The 18,472-nt window shown below is 40.0% G+C and overlaps 1 protein-coding gene and 1 pseudogene across 3 annotated transcripts; one reads left to right on the forward strand and one right to left on the reverse strand.

Annotated features, from left to right (window-relative positions):
- The first annotated feature begins 616 nt into the window (after positions 1 to 616).
- On the forward strand, positions 617 to 7,361 carry LOC129353562 (CD209 antigen-like; annotated as a pseudogene).
- A 3,700-nt stretch (positions 7,362 to 11,061) lies between these two features.
- On the reverse strand, positions 11,062 to 17,717 carry LOC129353514 (C-type lectin domain family 12 member B-like). 3 transcript variants are annotated; one of them, XM_055022861.1, is made up of 9 exons: positions 17,600 to 17,717; positions 16,814 to 16,919; positions 15,231 to 15,301; positions 14,831 to 14,944; positions 14,651 to 14,731; positions 12,821 to 12,946; positions 12,142 to 12,296; positions 11,917 to 12,030; positions 11,062 to 11,241 (listed from the first exon to the last, which is right to left on the reverse strand). In XM_055022861.1, coding segments are annotated over exons 2-8 (606 nt in total). In that variant the 5' UTR covers positions 16,816 to 16,919; positions 17,600 to 17,717; the 3' UTR covers positions 11,062 to 11,241; positions 11,917 to 11,973. The 3 variants fall into 3 exon arrangements, with proteins under 3 accessions (XP_054878836.1, XP_054878837.1, XP_054878839.1); XM_055022862.1 differs by lacking the exon at positions 16,814 to 16,919 and having other exon boundaries at positions 17,600 to 17,716; XM_055022864.1 differs by lacking the exon at positions 14,651 to 14,731 and having other exon boundaries at positions 17,600 to 17,715.
- Between the last annotated feature and the right edge of the window lie 755 nt (positions 17,718 to 18,472).

Here is an 18,472-nt window from a genome sequence, read left to right on the forward strand (position 1 = left end):
GGGAGACAAAAGAGCAGCAAAGGTCCGAATATGGGGGAGACCTATGAAATAATCAGCGTTTCAAACAAAGCTGCAACAAACTAGAGCTTAGAATGAGCGTTAATTCTTACCTGCAGAGCCGCACAAACACAATGAGGAGGGGGAAGAGGAGGAGGAGGAGGAGGAGGAGGAGGAGGAGGAGAGCAGCGCAGCGGCCTTTCACCACCATCTCACTGAAACTCAGCTGTTGTGCAGGCAGAGAGAAAACCTGCACAGGAAATCAGAGCAGCATGCGCCACACTTGGCGATTTGTTGCCATTCACGGCCATATCCCACGACACGCAGTGGGACACGAGGAAGACACGCGTCCACCTGGACGCAACGGCTTCTTACAGACCACGCCCACTTTACTCAGCTGAACCTTGTCACCTGGAAACTATTTGTGTAGAAATATGTACATTTCTACACCACTACATTGGCATTAAAATTTCATATTAATACAGTGAATTGATTAAAAGATAATTAAACGTCTTAATCAGTTTAGGTCAGATTTGAAACATAATTTGTCTGACTCTGAAGGGTTGAATACGTCACAATAAAGGCCGAAGAACGGCTTGAAAAGACCGCTCTAAGCGATGTGCACGTCCGCCGAGAGTGCGCTGCGGTCCGCTGTCAGAACGCTGTGTGGAGGCGGAGTGATCCGTTGGTCAGTACAGCGGTCCTCGGCTACATTGGACCAGAGAAGCTGATTTCTGTTTTCACAGGTGGGTCAAACTCACAAGTTATATGTACCACTGTTAGAAGTGTTTGTTAGTTCACGACAATTTTTTTTTTTTACTTAAATCGATTGTATGTTGAGATACTTGTGTATTTGAAGTGTCAGTTTGCTGGCGGGAGCCTAACTGCTAACTGCCGCTAGCAAAGGATCGCCAACTCAACATCTCCAAAATACAGGACAACTGCGACATCATCCGACAATATTCATTTGTTTCGCCAACATTTGAGTTGAATCCATGTAAAAGTATTTTTTACATTTTTCTTACAGTTTTTCAGCTGGTCTGGTCTCAGTAATAAAAAGAAGGATGTTTGAAAAGCAAGACTGCAACTTCAAAATAGAGCACCAATCCGCATTTTACTCAGAAGCATATAACTTATGTCAGTAAGCTCTACTTAAATCTTAATGATAAATTAAGTTTTAAATAGGCTTCATTACTAAATAAGCATGTTTATTAAATAGGCTTATTATCAAGTTATTCTCCAAGAGGATGATTCAATAGAGATTAAATCATCCTCTTGTCCATTTGAAAACTTTATTGCATAATTGCTAAAAGCTTTAATCACACCTGAGGTTTAACCCTTTGACTAGTTTGTTCTTTTTGCAACTGCATGGTCTCATTTTCTTTGCTGGAGCGCCATCTAGTGTTTGTAAACACTAATTGCAGGCTGCTGTCTCGTGACTCCAGATTCAGCCTGAGTGACAGAAAACCTGGCGGTTAAAACAGCTGGAAACTGCCGCCAGCCTGAACTCCAACCGCTGTCACTCTGAGTGCTATGACGTCACCATATGTGTAGTGACTGTTTACTACCGTTAGTGTGAAAGCTAGCAACCGTTAGCACCTTTTAGAAGTTGGGGAGTCACGTTTAGAGGGTGTTTTAGTCCAAACGACTTGATAGTTTTATGTAGAAAATGTATTTCTATTATTAGTGTAAACCAAATTTGTGTATACTAATTGTTTCATTGTATTTATTAACATTTCAGTCTGTGTAAAACAAAAGAAGCTGAATGAATGTAACCGCCATTACTGAAGAAACTGATTGCAGTTTTGGCTGCATATCAGATACTTTATACCCAAATCAGTCGTCTGCAGAGCGTAACCAATAGGTCCCAGCCTTTTCTGTGCCCTGGGCGAACATGCTGTGTTGTATCAACCTTCTCAGGTCTGGTTGGTTTGCTCAGCATCCTCAGAACCAGAACCAAACACGGGGAAGGAGCATTGACTTTTAATGCTTCTCTAATCTTGGACCAAACTTCCATAAAACTGTAAAACAGCTGAAACACTGAGTTCTTTTAAAGTTGCAGTATGAAACTTTTATAAAATATTTTTAACATATTCATTAAAAAATACAACAAGCAAAACATTACATTTTGTCAATGTTCAAGTTATTATCAAAGACAACTCTAAACAGGTGGGTTCTTAGGACAGTCTGATTTTTTAGACTGTTTTGATACATAATTTGTGGATTGACTGGAAGCTGCAGTTTGTAGCTTATTTAAAATAATATCTTTTGTAAATATTTGTTAAAACTCTCCATGTTGTGACAGTTTGTCATGAGACAGATAATCTGTGAAATCTCCCTGAGCTGCAATTGCTGTCTGAAAAAATGGCTGTTCCTGACAAAAGCAACCCATCAGAGCCAGGAGGGGGGGTCCTAGGGTTGTCAATAAACCTCATGTACTCGCTGCTCAGTGTGCTAAAAGTGAAGAAACACTTTAACATTTTTCCACTGTCATTGGTGGCCATGCTAACTATACTGAGCATTCACAAAATTCTCTACTAACTGCAGCTTAGCAGAAAGCCAGTGGGGGAGAGGGTTGAGTAACGCCACGCAAGGTTGTGATTGACAGTGCTAACACACGGCTCCTGGTTCTGATTTTTTGTCCGTAGTTAGCACTCAGAGAAGGTAGAGGAGATCAATTTCTTTCACAGGTTATCTGTTTCATGCTCTACCGTCAGGGCAGAGTGACCCAGCTGCATCGGTCTGGATGATTAGATTTTTTTAGTCAGACCTGTGAAGACACAGCTGCAGTAATCAACACAACTAAAGATAAACACATGGATGGGTTTCTCTAGATCTTGTTGCAACATTAGTCTCATAAGCCTGGAAATGTTCTGATGCTGCATCAAACCCTGACGTCTTTTAAAAAGCGGAAGAGGAACGCGCCTGCTTCCCGATGAGCTACAGCTGACATCATTCAAGCACATGTTGGACATTTTCTAAAATCTGAATCTTTATGATTTTGCCTTTAAAGGATGGACAGCAGCGAGGACGATGACTCCTATCCTTCAGTCACTAGTCACAATCGCAAATATTCTCATGAAAGTAAGTGACTCCATTGTATATTCTATGAGTATTAAAAAGTAACAATACTGCCCAAATGTACGTATTACATCATTATTTTTCCTGTGTGGGTTTTTTACATCACATGGCCTTGAGGCTTATCTCCTTGTATCATTGGAAATGTCTTTGCAAGGCAGGGTTATTTGTACAGCACATTTTAGCAACGAGACAATTCAAAGTCCTTCACATGATAAAAACAAAAAAAGGGGAGTAGCTACAATGCAGCGGCGTAATAAAGGAAAGTAAATATGATTTGGAGTGTGGACTAATATTAATGTTGTTTCTAGGGCTGCACCAATTTATTGGCCAGCCAAAGTATTGGAAGTTATTTCTTTAATTTTGGAAGATTGATGATTGGCCGATACTTACATGTGAAGCCAATCTTCTTCTCCACTGATGTTATGTACCTCAGAAACGATTTAAAAATCAGCCACTGTCCTCTTCTGCTCTACAGTGACAGGTTTGATTGACCGATCGCCCACCAGGTCATCTTTGCACATTTGCAGTTAACAATATTGACCTCACTGTTGCAGGCTCAGCGACATTCTTGCTATATTTAGCAATATTTCAGACAACAAAAACTTTAGTATCGTCCAGAATCAGAATCAGGGTCAGGCTTTTTAAAGATTAGTAATCGCCAAACCATCCACCAAGTGAACAGTAGACCTTCTTTGGTCTACATGGTTGGTCTCCAACAGCTGTTTGCAGCTCTTGCTGCAAGGCAAAAGTGCTACCAACCACTCCACTGTGCAACCCATGTTCAAACATTCAGATCTTAATCTTGAACCTTAGAAAGATGTCAAACAAGACAACACAGTGCGTTGGATCCATAGTTATTTCTTGCTCTCTCTTACTGATACATGCAAGATCCATGGTATTACCCAAGTGGTGGGTGTCCTAAATAGATACTCCATTGATGCTCCTTATTACCAATATAAATGGTCTAGACACTGTTCAGTACAATCCAGAGGGAGTCGTCTTCTCTCCGCTGTTGTGCAGCTCAGAGGCAGATCGGCCGTCCGGTCTGCTCTGTGTTTACCTAAACCAGTCACAGCTGATTTTCCATGTTTTCCTGTCCTGTTAAACTGGGACTAAGAAAATAACTCATACCCCTCTACCAGTATCCAGGCCTTCTGATGAATTATAACTTCTATACCTTATCAAGTTTATTGTTTCTTTCAGGTGAAGAAGAACAACAACAACAAAAGAAGAAGAAGCGCCATCACCCCTTCAGTCTCGTCTGTATTTGGCGGGTTTGGGGATTTTTTGTATCCTGGTAGCTGGAACAGCTGTCTACAGTGAGTTTAATTTCAACCCAATATATTTTAATTATCTTCTTTTATAACATGTTTTTAGAGGTTTAAAGCATCAGATACAAGTGTCTACCAGCAGGCAGAGTTATGAACATTGATTAAAAGTCAGGGACACTGCAGTGTCACCAAGAATCAACTTAACTTAATGCTGCTCAGCTTGAAACCCATAAAGGTGTTAAAGTTTAATATGGAAGATCTAAAGTTGTGGAGAGGACGCTGTCTGGTTGGTGAACCTCAGGATCTCATCTTTTTCAATGACGATGTGTCTCTGCTGGTTTCTTCAGCCCATGGTTCCAGTAAACTCCTCTAAGTCTGAGGCCATGAGTCTGACCTTTGCCCTCTGAGGTGGCGGTAGTCTCTGCCTGAAGTGGAGGAGTTTAAGGACCTTGGTGAAAATCAGCCCAATTAAAGTGAAGATTTCAGACATACAAGCAATAAAATTGGAATAATAAATGTAAAATTGTACAATACATAGTATTACGAAATGAAACATCCACTGTCTAAACTTGGCTGTCAGTGCAGGGTTGTTGGGCAGGTTGGTGTCGTATTTCTACTGGTACATGGGCAAGAGTGTCCATTGGTAAACTTTATGCATATAGACTCCAAGGATTCAAACCCTGAACCTTATTGCTGCAAGGCAACAGTTCCACCACCGTGCAGCCCCCAAAAATAAGCGAGTTAATAAATATTAAATCAGTTTACCTTTCTATATATTCTGAAAAGATCTGAGAGAAAAATTTAAAATGTTGATGTTCCACTGATAGACATAGATTCACTGACTTTCTGACTAATTTGTGTGTTTTTATAGTGAGTGTAAAGGTTAACATGCATCAGGAACATATCGATTATCTTACAACAGAAAAAAAGAAATTAACTGAGCAAAGAAGAACAATAAAGAACCAGGAGATGAGCCGAGTGAGCAAAGCGGAGAGGAGCTATTTCGAAAGAAGGAGGAGCTGAGCCGCATGAGATCTACGCTGAAGCTAGTGAACGGAGACAGAGCGCTGCTGAGACAAGAGATGGAGGAGCTGAGCCGACAGACGGAGGAGCTGAGCCAAAAGAGAGATGAGCTCAACCAGTTATACAAAGAGAAAGATGAGCTGAGCCACGCAAGAAATCAATCAACCCAAGAGATTGAAAGGCTCATTCAGGAGAAAGACAAGCTGAGCCAAGAGAGAGACGAGATGAAGGAGACTCTGGAATTCATCCAGACGTTTGACACCTTTTCAGTTAAAGACAACTGCCTCAACAAAGTGATTAGATTTACACATTACCTTTGAAACTCTGGATTAGTCATTGTGTTATTTTTTTAAATGTTATTATCTTCAGTTATAAATAGCTGTTCAAAACATACCTAACCTAATAGTCACAGGTTCAGTGCTGGTCTGACAGTAAGGTGAGCCAGGGCCTTTGCTGGGCTGGACAAAACTGATTCAGTAGCAACAAGTTTAGAATAAAGTCTTGATTTCAGAGAATATTGTTGTTTTTGAGAGAACCGAGCACAGAGCCCTGTGGTACACCACTTCTAACCAGAATGGTAGCTTAACTTAATCACTTTCCATTATTGATCTGCACTCTTTGAAATCTTTGATCAATTTTGACGAGTGAAACATTAAATATAGACACTGGGATATCTTTTATACATTTATGTTTTGTTCTTTTTGGAGTTATTTTACTAATGTTTCACTTTTTAATGATATTTCCTCTTGTCTAATGATCCAGTATGTAAGCCCTGCACAGCTGAATGGATTTTCTTCAAAAAAAAATGCTACATGTTTTACGACAAACCAGCTCCTTGGAAGACCTGGGAACAAAGTCGAACGATCTGTAAGGAAAGAGGAGCAGATTTGGTTGTTATTGATGATCTGCAGGAGCAGGTAAAATCTAACGCCACATGGAGCAGTTAGAGCCAATCTGGAAGTTTCTGTAAAATTGATGACTTGAAGTAAATAAAAAAAATCTGTTCACAGGAATTTGTCAGTAAACACATCAAGTATACCATGATAATACCCATGGATACTGGATGGATTACAAGAAGTTAACAACACCTGGACCTGGATTACTGGAAATGTAGACACTCTTGGGTAAGAACTATTCTCTAAAAATATACATGTTGAAGTAGAAATATAAATATATTTGACACACTTGTAGAAGAGTTAAATAAATGACTTCTCCAGGACTTCTTCTAAACCAAACCTTGGTGGACTGTGAGATATGTTTGGGTTCATTGTTCTGTTTGGACGTCCAATGATGTCAAAGCTTACTGGGTTTCCTCAAGCTTCATTCGTCCTCAGACAGCAGGACAGTTTCTCCCAGGATATCCTGATTGACTCCATCTTGACCTCCACACTCTGCAAGTTTCCAGAGGAAGGGAAGCGGCCCAGAGCATCATTGGGTCCCCACCGTGCTTCACAGTGGGCAGGGTGTTCTTTTCAGCATGAGCTTCAGACGTCTGATCAGACTCAAGAAGTAGAAAAACAAAACCGTTCTTCATCCTCCTAATATAGCTAAGAGCAAACTGCATCTGGGTTTTCTTGTGCCTTTGGGTCAGTGGTGCTGAAGGTGATTGAGTTCAGGCATGGAGACCTTCAGTCCTCAGTCTGTCCTCACTGTGGGACCTGAACCCTCTGGCTGATGCCACCAAGCCTTGCTGCTGGTATAGAGACAAAACATGTAGATGCTGCCAGTTATCAGTCTGATGTTAGTGAGCTGCTGTGTGATTTTATTTTATGTTCTGAGGTTCATGTTTCTGTTTTAAAGGTTCTGGATGAAGGAGAACTTCACCATTCCGCAACCAAAAGCTCTGGTGGTTCCAGGAAAAAATCCCTCACAGAGCTGGAAGAAAGCAATGAATGAGTTTGAGAACAAATTCATTTGTGAGCATAACGCTCGACTGAGGTCCAACTAACTGTTCTCTTAAAGTTTCATTAAATGTGCCATGAATTTCTATATACAAGTCATCACCACCTTAATAATCTGCTGGTCGTTTTGTCTCTTCATTCTCATTGTTTATGAACTCTCACTTATTGAGTTTAGATGTTGTTTTTCCAAGACCAAGCAGTCATGAAGAGACGGTCAGGGATGTCCATTATATTCTTGATTTTATTGATCGTCTCCTACTATGCAAAGTTCACATTTAGCATGTTTCCATCTTTCCATTTGGTCATCTCCTGTTCCCAGAGACAATATAAGGGCAAAAATAAAACAAAACACCCAGCAGTTTTTTGGGAAAAGTGTTTCATATGTCGTTTTTGAAACTGTTTCAAAAACCTTTAAATTGATGCGTCATAATTTCATAGCTAGCAACCCCAAGCCAAACCCAGTCGCTCACCTGGCAACCCAAATGGAGCTCCGCCCACTTCATTCCAAGCTACCGCTGTACAATGGCTGCTGGAAAAGGTTCACAGAGCTACAAAGCTTCATTGTATTTTTGCCATCAAGGTCAATGTGATGTTGCCAAAGAAAGTTGTAGTTTGCACCAATCAGCTTAGGAAGGATTCCTCTAAACTACCAACCGAACAGACAGGATTTACCACAATACCTGGACTGAAGGAAGGCTCCGTCCTCATGGTTTTGTCACAAATCTGCAGTCTTGTGTGCTTTGTATTGTTGTTTGGCATGAACATGATTTGTCTTTTAGCATGAGCTAACACTAGCCTCTGCTAGTCCTGTGTTTGACATTATTGTCAGAGTTGAACTGGAAATGATGGCCTATAGTTTTACGAGCACATCGACCACAAAGCTGATTTGTTGGATTCTAAAGACGACGTCCGACCCAATTCCAGAAGAAACGGGTCGGAGAGGTTCCTGGGCCTCATATCCTCTGCAGGTAATGGTTTAGTTTCAGTGAAGCGACAGGACTCAACATGTTTTATGTGTTTTTAAGTCTTTGAACTGATGACTGAGGAAACCTTTCCATTCAGGGACCAATGTTTGGTTTCCTGTTGGACATTTGGTCTGTTCAGTAGGGGTCACGAAGCTGACCTTGGTGACCCCTGTCGGTTCGGTCTCCTGTGGAGATTCTTCAGAGCAGTGAGATAAGAAGACACCACACTGATGTGTCTAATGCTGGTTGTACCTGTGGACAACATGGACGGTGAGGACAACCAAGGAACCAACACAGTGACCCAGCTGGGGAGGATTACGCTGCAGCAGCAAGAGGGCGAGCGAGGCGGTCCACGAGCCTCAGACTGAAACTGCAACCATTAAGTTCAGAAAAGAGCCAATAAAAACAAATTCCAACTAAAAATGTAGACGTTCTACGTTATGAGTTCTGGAGTTAAAATCGGATATTTTCAAAGCCCCATTACAACCTGCTCACAGTTTGCTCTACTTCACCTTTACGTTTCTAAAGGCGGTTTAAAGACACTACCGACGGGATCTGGCTGGAGGTGAGCGGTTGCTGCAGTAATAGAAGTTACTGCAGAACCTCAACTGTTAAAGGAAGATTAGGCCCATTGCATTTGGAGCCCACAAATATCACAAAAATACTGTAGCAATTATTAAAACAGCAGCATAAAACCAAACATGCCATGATTAACAAATCTAAAGGTCCCAAAAACATCAGTGGAGTGGCATAGGGGCACCCGGGGATTCCAGGTAGATTCCAGCTCATGCAGGGGCGGCCCAAGGTAATATGGGGCCCTGGGCAGAATCATGATTTAGGCCCCTGTCCCTCTTACTAAAATCCTCAGCATCACTAACATGTTTACACATACATTTGGTGAAGTTTGTGATAGGGAGTCCAGGTTAATTGGCTGAATTTAAAATAAGTCACTGGTTATTGGTATTATTTGCTGCGATGTATTTGTGAACAAACCCAGCTCAAACACAAAGACTATGCCATGATAGCCATGGTAACACAACAATCAACTATCAAGATGATTCTTTAAACTTTTGCAAAATAAACTTCCTAATTAAATCCCAATGTACTTTACATTTTTTTGAATGCATTAAATAAGATTTAATAGCATTATCATACTCAGTAAATGATGCTACAGGTTTGTATCTATGGTCTGTGTTACAGTTCACCATTTATAAGAGCCCTGAATGCCTGGAGGACATGGCAGAAAAAGAAACGAAGACTTAACACAACTGTGTGAATATCATCTCAATGGCAATCGGCAGGTATGCAGAAGAAAGGTTTTGCACATTGATAAGAGGACGCTCATATCAATGTCAGGATGAAAAGAAGCTTTAGGTCCAAAACATTCTTTAATTGAGCTGAATGTAGTCTAAAACAAAAAGAAAATAAAAATCAAGGAAAACTATTTGTTGACACTTTATGAATAATTTCTGATTTCTCCCAAATACAAAACCTACCATGCCTTTTTAATCTGAACTCTTAAAGTTATTATACTTATATTCTTAGGTTGCAGATTTACATCCTGTTCAAACAGAAAAAAAACTTACTTTTCTTCATCTTTACACATTCAGCCTCCAAGTTTCTCTATCAACTTGATGAACCATGATCATACAAAAACAGTTTATTAGCAGCATGAGCTTAGCAGAAAACACAGTTACACACACCGTTAAATTAGTTTAAACCTCAGTGTAAAGGCACAACTCATCATTCATTCATTCTGGAGTGACAGCCACTAATGAGAAAGTCCCACAGGTCACATGTAATGTGGAGTTCCTGACTTGAATCTTTGAGACACCAAAACAAAACTTACAATTTAATTAATCCTGTTAGTGTAAGCTGCATATGAAAGCAGCTTAGTCTGTTTAATCTGTGCTGTGAATAAAATATTCCATAAACTTCATCTTCCATCAACCTAATCTACTAATTTATGTCTCAATGTATCCGTTTATATACCTGCAGTATGAAAACTGTTTTGCTCTTTTTAAAAAAAATAAAGCCTAGCTTTTTTATTTCTATGAACATCAAAAATAATTAGTTCTTCCGTTTCTTTTGCATCCTGCTCTGTCACCTCAGACTTCCAGACTGTACTGAGCCTGGTTCTGGTTCTGCTGGACGTTTCTTCCTGTTAAAGGGAGCTTTTCCTCTCCACTGTCGCCATGTACATGCTCAGAGTGAGAGGTTGCTGGTCGTTGACTCATGCAGTCCACTGGGTTTCCTTAGGAACCTTTTAAATCACTTCCTGCATTGAGAACTTGAATCAACTGCAATGTTTCTTATGACTGAACTGAAATTATTTTTGTAAAGTGCCTTGAGGTGACATTTTGTCTGAATTGAATTAGTTATTAGTTTGTTTTTGAAGCTTCATTAAACTTATTTTACTTTTCCAGTTTTAACTTAAATGTATTTTGCATCTAATTTCATGTGTTTTTGGTCATTTAGGTGGTTTAAATGTCCAAATTGTTTAGCAACTCATGAATTCAGGTTTATGTTTCATTTTAGATAAATTTAAATGTATTTAACATTTAGCTATGCCACTTCTCTGCTCTTTGGAAAGACTTTTTCACTCTGATGCTGGCAGTTGTTATTCTGCATTTCTGTTTCATATTAAGCCTCGATTTTCATTTTAATGTTGAGATTTTGCATAAAAATGATTCATCTGTGTTGAAAGGATTTTCATTAGTCATGTTTTCTCTCTCCACTTAGAATAAGATAATATAAAATGACCATCAGATTACTAGAATAATGATGTAATACCTTGTATACAGAAATTAATGACACAGCTGATATTCCTGCACAAATCTTTAAGAGAACAGTCAGTTACATTAAGGCTTGCGAGGGTCACGCTCACAAATGAATTTGTTCTCAAACTCATTCATTGCTTTCTTCCAGCTCTGTGAGGGATTTTTTCCTGGAACCACCAGAGCTTTTGATTGCGGAATGGTGAAGTTCTCCTTCATCCAGAACCTTTAAAACAGAAACATGAACCTCAGAACATAAAATAAAATCACACAGCAGCTCACTAACATCAGACTGATAACTGGCAGCATCTACATGTTTGTCTCTATACCAGCAGCAAGGCTTGGTGGCATCAGCCAGAGGGTTCAGGTCCCACAGTGAGGACAGACTGAGGACTGAAGGTCTCCATGCCTGAACTCAATCACCTTCAGCACCACTGACCCAAAGGCACAAGAAAACCCAGCTGCAGTTTGCTCTTAGCGATATTAGGAGGATGAAGAACGGTTTTGTTTTTCTGAACTTCTTGAGTCTGATCAGACGTCTGAAGCTCATGCTGAAAAGAACACCCTGCCCACTGTGAAGCACGGCAGGGACCCAATGATGCTCTGGGGCCGCTTCCCTTCCTCTGGAAACTTGCAGAGTGTGGAGGTCAAGATGGAGTCAATCAGGATATCCTGGGAGAAACTGTCCTGCTGTCTGAGGACGGATGAAGCTTGAGGAAACCCAGTAAGCTTGACATCATTGGACGTCCAAACAGAACAATGAACCCAAACATATCTCACAGTCCACCAAGGTTTGGTTTAGAAGTCCTGGAGAAGTCAATTTATTTAACTCTTCTACAAGTGTGTCAAATATATTTATATTTCTATTTCAACATGTATATTTTTAGAGAATAGTTCTTACCCAAGAGTGTCTACATTTCCAGTAATCCAGGTCCAGAGTTGCTAACATGTTGTAATCCTATCCAGTACCCATGGTATTCATCATGTAATACTTTATGTGTTTGCTGACAAATTCCTGTGAATAGATTTTTTGTACATCGTCATAAATTTTCTTATTTTAAACCCTCAGCTTTTGAGAAACTTCCAGATTAGCGTTAAGCTACTACATTTGGCGTTAAAATTTTACCTGCTCCTCCAGACTACCAATTGTAAGCAAACGTGTTCGTTTGTTCTGACAGAACCTTTGACTTTCTTCCCAGGTCTTCCAAGGTGGTGGACTGTCGTAAAAGAGGTAGCATTTGTTCTTGAAGAGAATCCATTTATTCGGGCATGGTTCACACTCTGGATCCATTAGACAAGAAGAAGAGAAGAAAGAAGGGAAAATAATCAAATGGAAATAAAGTGTACATTTTAATGTTTCCTCATCAAAATTTCTCAAGCAAAGATTACAAAGGTAGAATGCATCAATATTGAAAGCTGATTAAATGAAGCTACTATTCTAGTTAGAATTGGCTCTATGCTTGCTCAAAAAAATTAATTATTCAGAATCTAAAGTTTGCTGTAACGCTGTTGCTAATAAATCAATCTTACTGAACCAGTTTCTTGTTAAACAAGTGTTCTTCTGCACCATATAATACATAATAATGATCAGGTAAAGTGGTTTTCAGAAGTATTCATACGCCTTAAACTATTCCATATATGGAATAAATGAACATAAAATAAATTGAATTCATTGAAATTTAATTTGAATCTTGAGCACATTATGAGCTGTGAATACTTGCAAACCACTGTAATTCTTGAAAATTGTTAAGAATTGATGATAACAGAAAATAAAGAGTTCCAAAGGTAATCTAAAAATCAATCACTTTTGTCAATCTCTTGGTTGAGTTCGACGATCTCTTCCTCCATCGTCTTAGTTTCCGAAATAAGCTGCATTCTTTTTGTTGTAAGGTGATTGATATTTTCCAGCACCGTGACCATCCTTACACTCACTAAAGAAAAACACAAATTAGTCAGTCAGTTTCTCTCTCAGATCTTTTCAAGATATCCAACAGTATTCTCAGTTTAGAACCAAAGAACAGTAAACCTATTTAAGATTTAAGCCCTCCTCTATGAGAAAGATGAGATCCTGAGGTTCACAAACCAGACTTCGTCCTCTTCACAACTTTACATCTGCCATATTAAACTTGAACACTTTGACAGGTTTCAAGCTGAGCAGCATTAAGTCAAATTGATTCTTGGTGACACTTCAGTGTCCCTGACTTTTCATCAACCTTCATAACTCCTCCTACCAGAACGGCCCAAGGCAAATGAAGTGACTGCTTACGGCCACTAGGGTGCACTCAAGTGGAACTGATTTATTTTTCAAGTAATTTCTATGGGACTATATTAACAGAAACACACAATTTCATTGTAAAGTTGTGATTGTTTTTTACAATAACAGATATTTGATCATTGTTTCCAGTTGCTCTTGCTCAGGTAGGTTATGCTTCACTGGTAATATGAGCTACAAGGAGCATTGCTCATTCAAACCGCCAAAGCACCAGTGGAAGATAAGTTGGCTGAACAATGTCACAAAAAGGTCAAAATCCATCAGGGACAGAGAAAAGAAAGAGGAAAAAGAAAAACCAAGATAAAGCTTGTTTTAATGTGTCTTAGTAATGTGATTTTTATCCAGAAAATTTCTGGAGCTGCTAATAGACTGATTAATGTCTCCTACATGACACATGCATATAGGATGTAATGTAAACAGCAATGTCAGAGATGCAGTAAGTTAATATCAGGTGTGTGGATGAACTAATCATCTCACTGTTGATAGAAGCAGTCCACATTATTAGCAGAAGTAGAGGGCCCCAAAACCAAATATACCTCCTACTGTTAGACACTTGTATCTTAATGCTTTTAACCAGTGGTCCCCAACCTTTTGTTGCGGTCCAAGTGGATCGTCAGATAATGTGTTCCTTGGCCAGGATGAAAACCACACTGCTCTTCCTGAATTCGAGGTTCGACTGTCCGACAGAACCTCCTCTCCAGGACCCCCAAATAGCCCTTGCCAGAGAGGCTTAAGAGTGTGGCCCCCTATAATTGAAGCACACCCTCCGCTCCCCCTTTTAAAATAGGGGGACCTCCAACCCAGTCTGCCAATCCAGGGAACTGCCCCTGATGTCCATGAGATATTGCAGAGTCGTGTCAACCAACACAACCCTACAACATCCAGAGCCTTAAGAAACTCTGGGCGAATCTTATCCACCTCCAGGGCTCGGCCACCAAGGACCTTTTAACCACCTCGGCAACCTCATCCCCAGAGATTGGAGAGCCCGACCCAGAGTCCCCAGACTCAGCTTCCTCAATGGAAGGCATGTTGGTGGGATTGAGGAGGTCTTCAAAGTACTCTGCCCACCGGTCCACAACGTCCTGAGTCAAGGTCAGCAGCACACCATCCCACTACAAACAGTGTTAGTACTGCACTGCTTCCCCTTCCTGAGACGCTGGATGGTGGACCAGAATCGCATTGAAGCTGTGCGGAAGTCTTTTTCCATGGCCTCTCAAAACTCTTCCCACACTCAAATTTTTGCCTCAGCAACCACCCGAGCTGCATGCCACTTCGCCCGCCGATACCCATCAACAGCTTTCTGAGTCTCAGAGGCCAAAAAGGCCCGATAGGACTCCTTCTTCAGCCTGACAGCTTCCCTCACCGAAAGTGTCCACCAACGAGTTTGAGGGTTGCCGCCGCGACAGGCACCGACAACCTTGCAGCCACAGCTCTGGTGAACCACCTGGACAATGGAGGCACAGAACATTGTCCACTCGGACTCAATGTCCCGCCACCTCCTCTTCATAGAGAAAAATATATATCGTGTTGAAATTAAACTTACTGTAAATGAGTGTTCCAGCAATCAGGCCAATAAAAATCCCCAAACCCACCAAATACAGACGAGACTTGGTGAGTGCTTGTTGCTCTTCTGGTTCATCATCTTCTTCTTCTTTACCTGAAAGAAACAATGAACTTGATAAGGTATATAAGTTCAATATAAGTCCATTCTCCAAATCGTATTTACGTTCTTTTATTATGCGACAGCAGAATAGCTTCTCCATGTTTTATGTTTTCATCATATGAAGGTCTTTAAATTGTCTTAAACTTGATTTGCTGAGAGAACTTTGGGATGATTCAAAGACATTAAAGCTCATCTGTGATTTAAAAAGAAAAACGAACACAACAACGTGGGTAGCACTGCTACTTTTCAGTCCTCATAAAACATATCTAGAGTTACTTACTTTGAGGAGAAGGTTCGTCTTGGATGTCGGTGACTGTAGAATAAATTTCTTCGTCCACTTTGTCCTCCATCCTTTACAGAGAAAATGATGGAGACGTTAGAAAATGTCCAATGTCTCCTTGAACGATCTCAGCTGTAGCTCACAGGAAAGCGGTGGGTTCCTCTTCCACTTTTTAAGAGACATCAGGATTTGATGCAGCATCAGAACATAAAGATAATTACAAAGTCAGCCTTCTATCACCTGAAGAACCAAGGGAGGAAATCCCATTTCATTATTTTCAATAAACAGAGAATGTTTTAAAGAACAATTTGGAGATGAGGGTCGGCAAAGTTACAGTCTGGGTTTGATTCAGTGTCGCAGATCTAATTTCTGCTGCACCTTTACAAAAATTTAAGGTTCACGATAAAAAGTTTTAATGAGTAACTCCATTTGATAAAATTCCTCATAAATATTGATTTATTGTAGTGGCTCGCAATACAATTTATGTTATTTACTTAATCTAAAAGTCTGTAAAATAATGAATATCTGGGAAGTATCATAACTTAAACTTAATGCTCAAAGCACCAAGGTTTTTATAGAAAAATATTCAGATTTTTTTGTGTACCTGTGTGGTTTTAGAGGCTCTGTGTTGAAGATGGTAAGAACTAAAGGCATACATTTCTGTTTCTCTCTCTGCTTTCTGCTCCCACACACTGAGCTGTCGGCTACTTGCAGCGCTTAGCTCCCCCGTTTCAAACTCTTCTCATTAATGGAAGAGTTGGAGAGCTAAATATAGTTGATATCTGCGTATGCCTATCAAAGCAATGTAGCCAGTTTTGCTTTCCAAGGCATCACAAGGCAGTTTAACATGATTCAGCCAAAGTAATGAAATAACAAACTGCAGTCTGATTTTTGTTATTAATGCATTTCTTTCTCTTCAGCAGTGAAAACAAGCTAAAGGTCTTGCATGTCTTTTGCTTTCAGTATTTACTGACTGGAGGGATTTTTGTTTGTGCTGCAGAGCCACAACTACCTCTTGACTTCAATGACTGACTGACCCTGTGCCACAGGGCTTTTTGTTGCTCCTCCTACACTTTGGACTAAACCATTACCTAAGAGTTGCAGGAGGGGGGGACATAAAAAAATATTTTTTTCTTTGGTGAATGTCAGATTTGTTTCGTTCTTTGTTTTTTACGTTTTCATATTAATATTGTTTAAATACAAGGTTTCTTGTATGATTTTTTTCCGCGGGGTTCTAGACTTTTTCTAGATTGAGGGGGTCCGGACTCACCAAGGCCTCGGGATTTCAACCTATGCAAAGAACATTTCCAGGGTTAAAGGACTAATGTTGCAGAAAGATTTAGAGAAATTCCCCCATGCATTTCACACTGATTACTGAAAGGGTCTGTTTAGAAATAAATAAAATCAATCCTCCAGATGAAGCTGATCTAGAACGCTGCTGCTGATGTTCTGACTAAAACCAGGAAGATAGAGCACATCACCCCAGCTACAAAGCCCTGACAAAGGCTCCCTGTAGCTAAGAGAATAGACTTTAAAATAATTTGTTAGTTTTTAAAGTACTGAATGATTTAGCATCAAAATACATTAAAGATCTTCTGGTTCTGGTCTGCTCTGCATCCCCTGGACCAAAAATGGAGGGGCAGCATCCAGCTTCTATGCGCCACCAATCTGGAACAAACTTCCTGAAAACTGTACAACAGTTGAAACATTGAGTTCATTTACATCAAGGCTTAACAACCACCTGTTGAGAGTTGCATTTGATTAACAATAACTGGTATTAATCAAAGGCAGTGATATTCTAAACCTTCAGAGAAGTTCAGACTCTCGTTTAGCCACGAACATGTTTAACCCATTTCATTTTGCAGTTATAGAAACTAATTTAGTTTGCAGATTTCTACAAATTCATCGTCAAAGTAAATGTGTCTGAATTAGCTATGACTTTGATAGGAAAAGCCTTTGGCAGATGAAGCACAGCTGCCCGCGCTTTTGACTTCATATATTTATCGATGTCTCGGTTTGTAAGGAGCGGAGCGCCATCTAGTGCTTGTCAACACAAATTGCAGTCAAACACGACAAACAGCGTCCGGTACAGAGGACTTCAATTTGGTTTAAAATACGGGATGTGACGGCTAATACGGGTCAGTTGGCAAGCCTACATGACACTGTTAACTGTCGCCAGTCTGAATGCGAACTACTGTTACTCGAAATGCTAAACGTTAGCACATTTGTAGAGGAATTGGGTCGTAACTGTTGACTGCCGTTTGCATGAAAACTCACAATTGTGTCAACGTAAGTTAAAATGAAACAAACTATCCTGGACTTACAAACACTTTTAACAGTGGTACCTATAAGTTGCCAACTGGATATACCTGTGAAAGCAGAAATCAGCTTCTTCACCGACCCCCGACAGCCGAGGCCTCCGGGACGGATTCGCCGTCAGGACCGCTGCACTGACGAGCGGATCCCTCCGCCTCCAGCCAGTGTTCTATCAAACAGCGGACCGCTGCGCACTCCAGGCGGATGTGCACATCGTAGGTGCTCTTTTCAAGCCGTTGTTAGGTTACAACCGCAGACAGCGAGATTTCTCCAGCGGAACAGAAACAGTCGCGTAAATTACAAAACGCGAAGAAAAGCAATGAGATCGTTTACTAACAATTAGATTCTTTAAAAGGTTTTACACTATGAACAGAGGACTCGAGTCTCAGTGAGAGCAGTAGTTTTTGTTTTAGGAAGTCTTCACACACTGCAGTGGATATTACTCTATTTAATTTAGAATTATATTTATTTAATCCGCGAATAAATTAAATAGCATGAGAGCTCACAGAGCGCATGCTCTATGGTCTCCGTTTGTTTATATTTTATTTAATTATTTCATAGTTTTTCCCAGGCTTTTTTAATATTTCTAACAGTTATATACATTCCAACCTTTGCACCACCTAGTAGTTAATTACTAATTACAAATTCACTAAATTTGTGAATATTTAAGTTTCATACGAGTCGTTAGAAGATACATTTGTTTATATTTTAGTTTTATACATATAAAAATAGTCAAGTCACTGGTTTGAAGTGATGCCACTTCCCACCTGCAGGTGGCAGTACATTTTACTTGCATACTTATTTTCGAGTAATAAAGTCACATTTATTATCATACCTAAAGGCAAATGTTTAAGTATACTTGCACCACCTAAAGTGGTGCAAAGGTTGCCAAATTATCAGCTAAATTTGTGAATATTTAAGTTCCA

This window comes from Poeciliopsis prolifica, unplaced genomic scaffold, assembly GCF_027474105.1.
Source record: "Poeciliopsis prolifica strain line A6 unplaced genomic scaffold, Auburn_PproV2 SCAFFOLD092, whole genome shotgun sequence".
NCBI classification, from domain to species: Eukaryota; Metazoa; Chordata; class Actinopteri; order Cyprinodontiformes; family Poeciliidae; genus Poeciliopsis; species Poeciliopsis prolifica.

What these genes read in the sequence shown, in the direction of transcription:
- LOC129353514 (XM_055022861.1), bottom strand. An exon ending in AGACGAACCTTCTCCTCAAA is followed by an intron (nt 14,945 to 15,230) that starts GTAAGTAACTCT and finishes TGTTTCTTTCAG; the next exon opens with GTAAAGAAGAAGAAGATGAT. An exon ending in CTCGTTGGTGGACACTTTCG is followed by an intron (nt 12,947 to 14,650) that starts GTGAGGGAAGCT and finishes GTTTTTCTTTAG; the next exon opens with TGAGTGTAAGGATGGTCACG.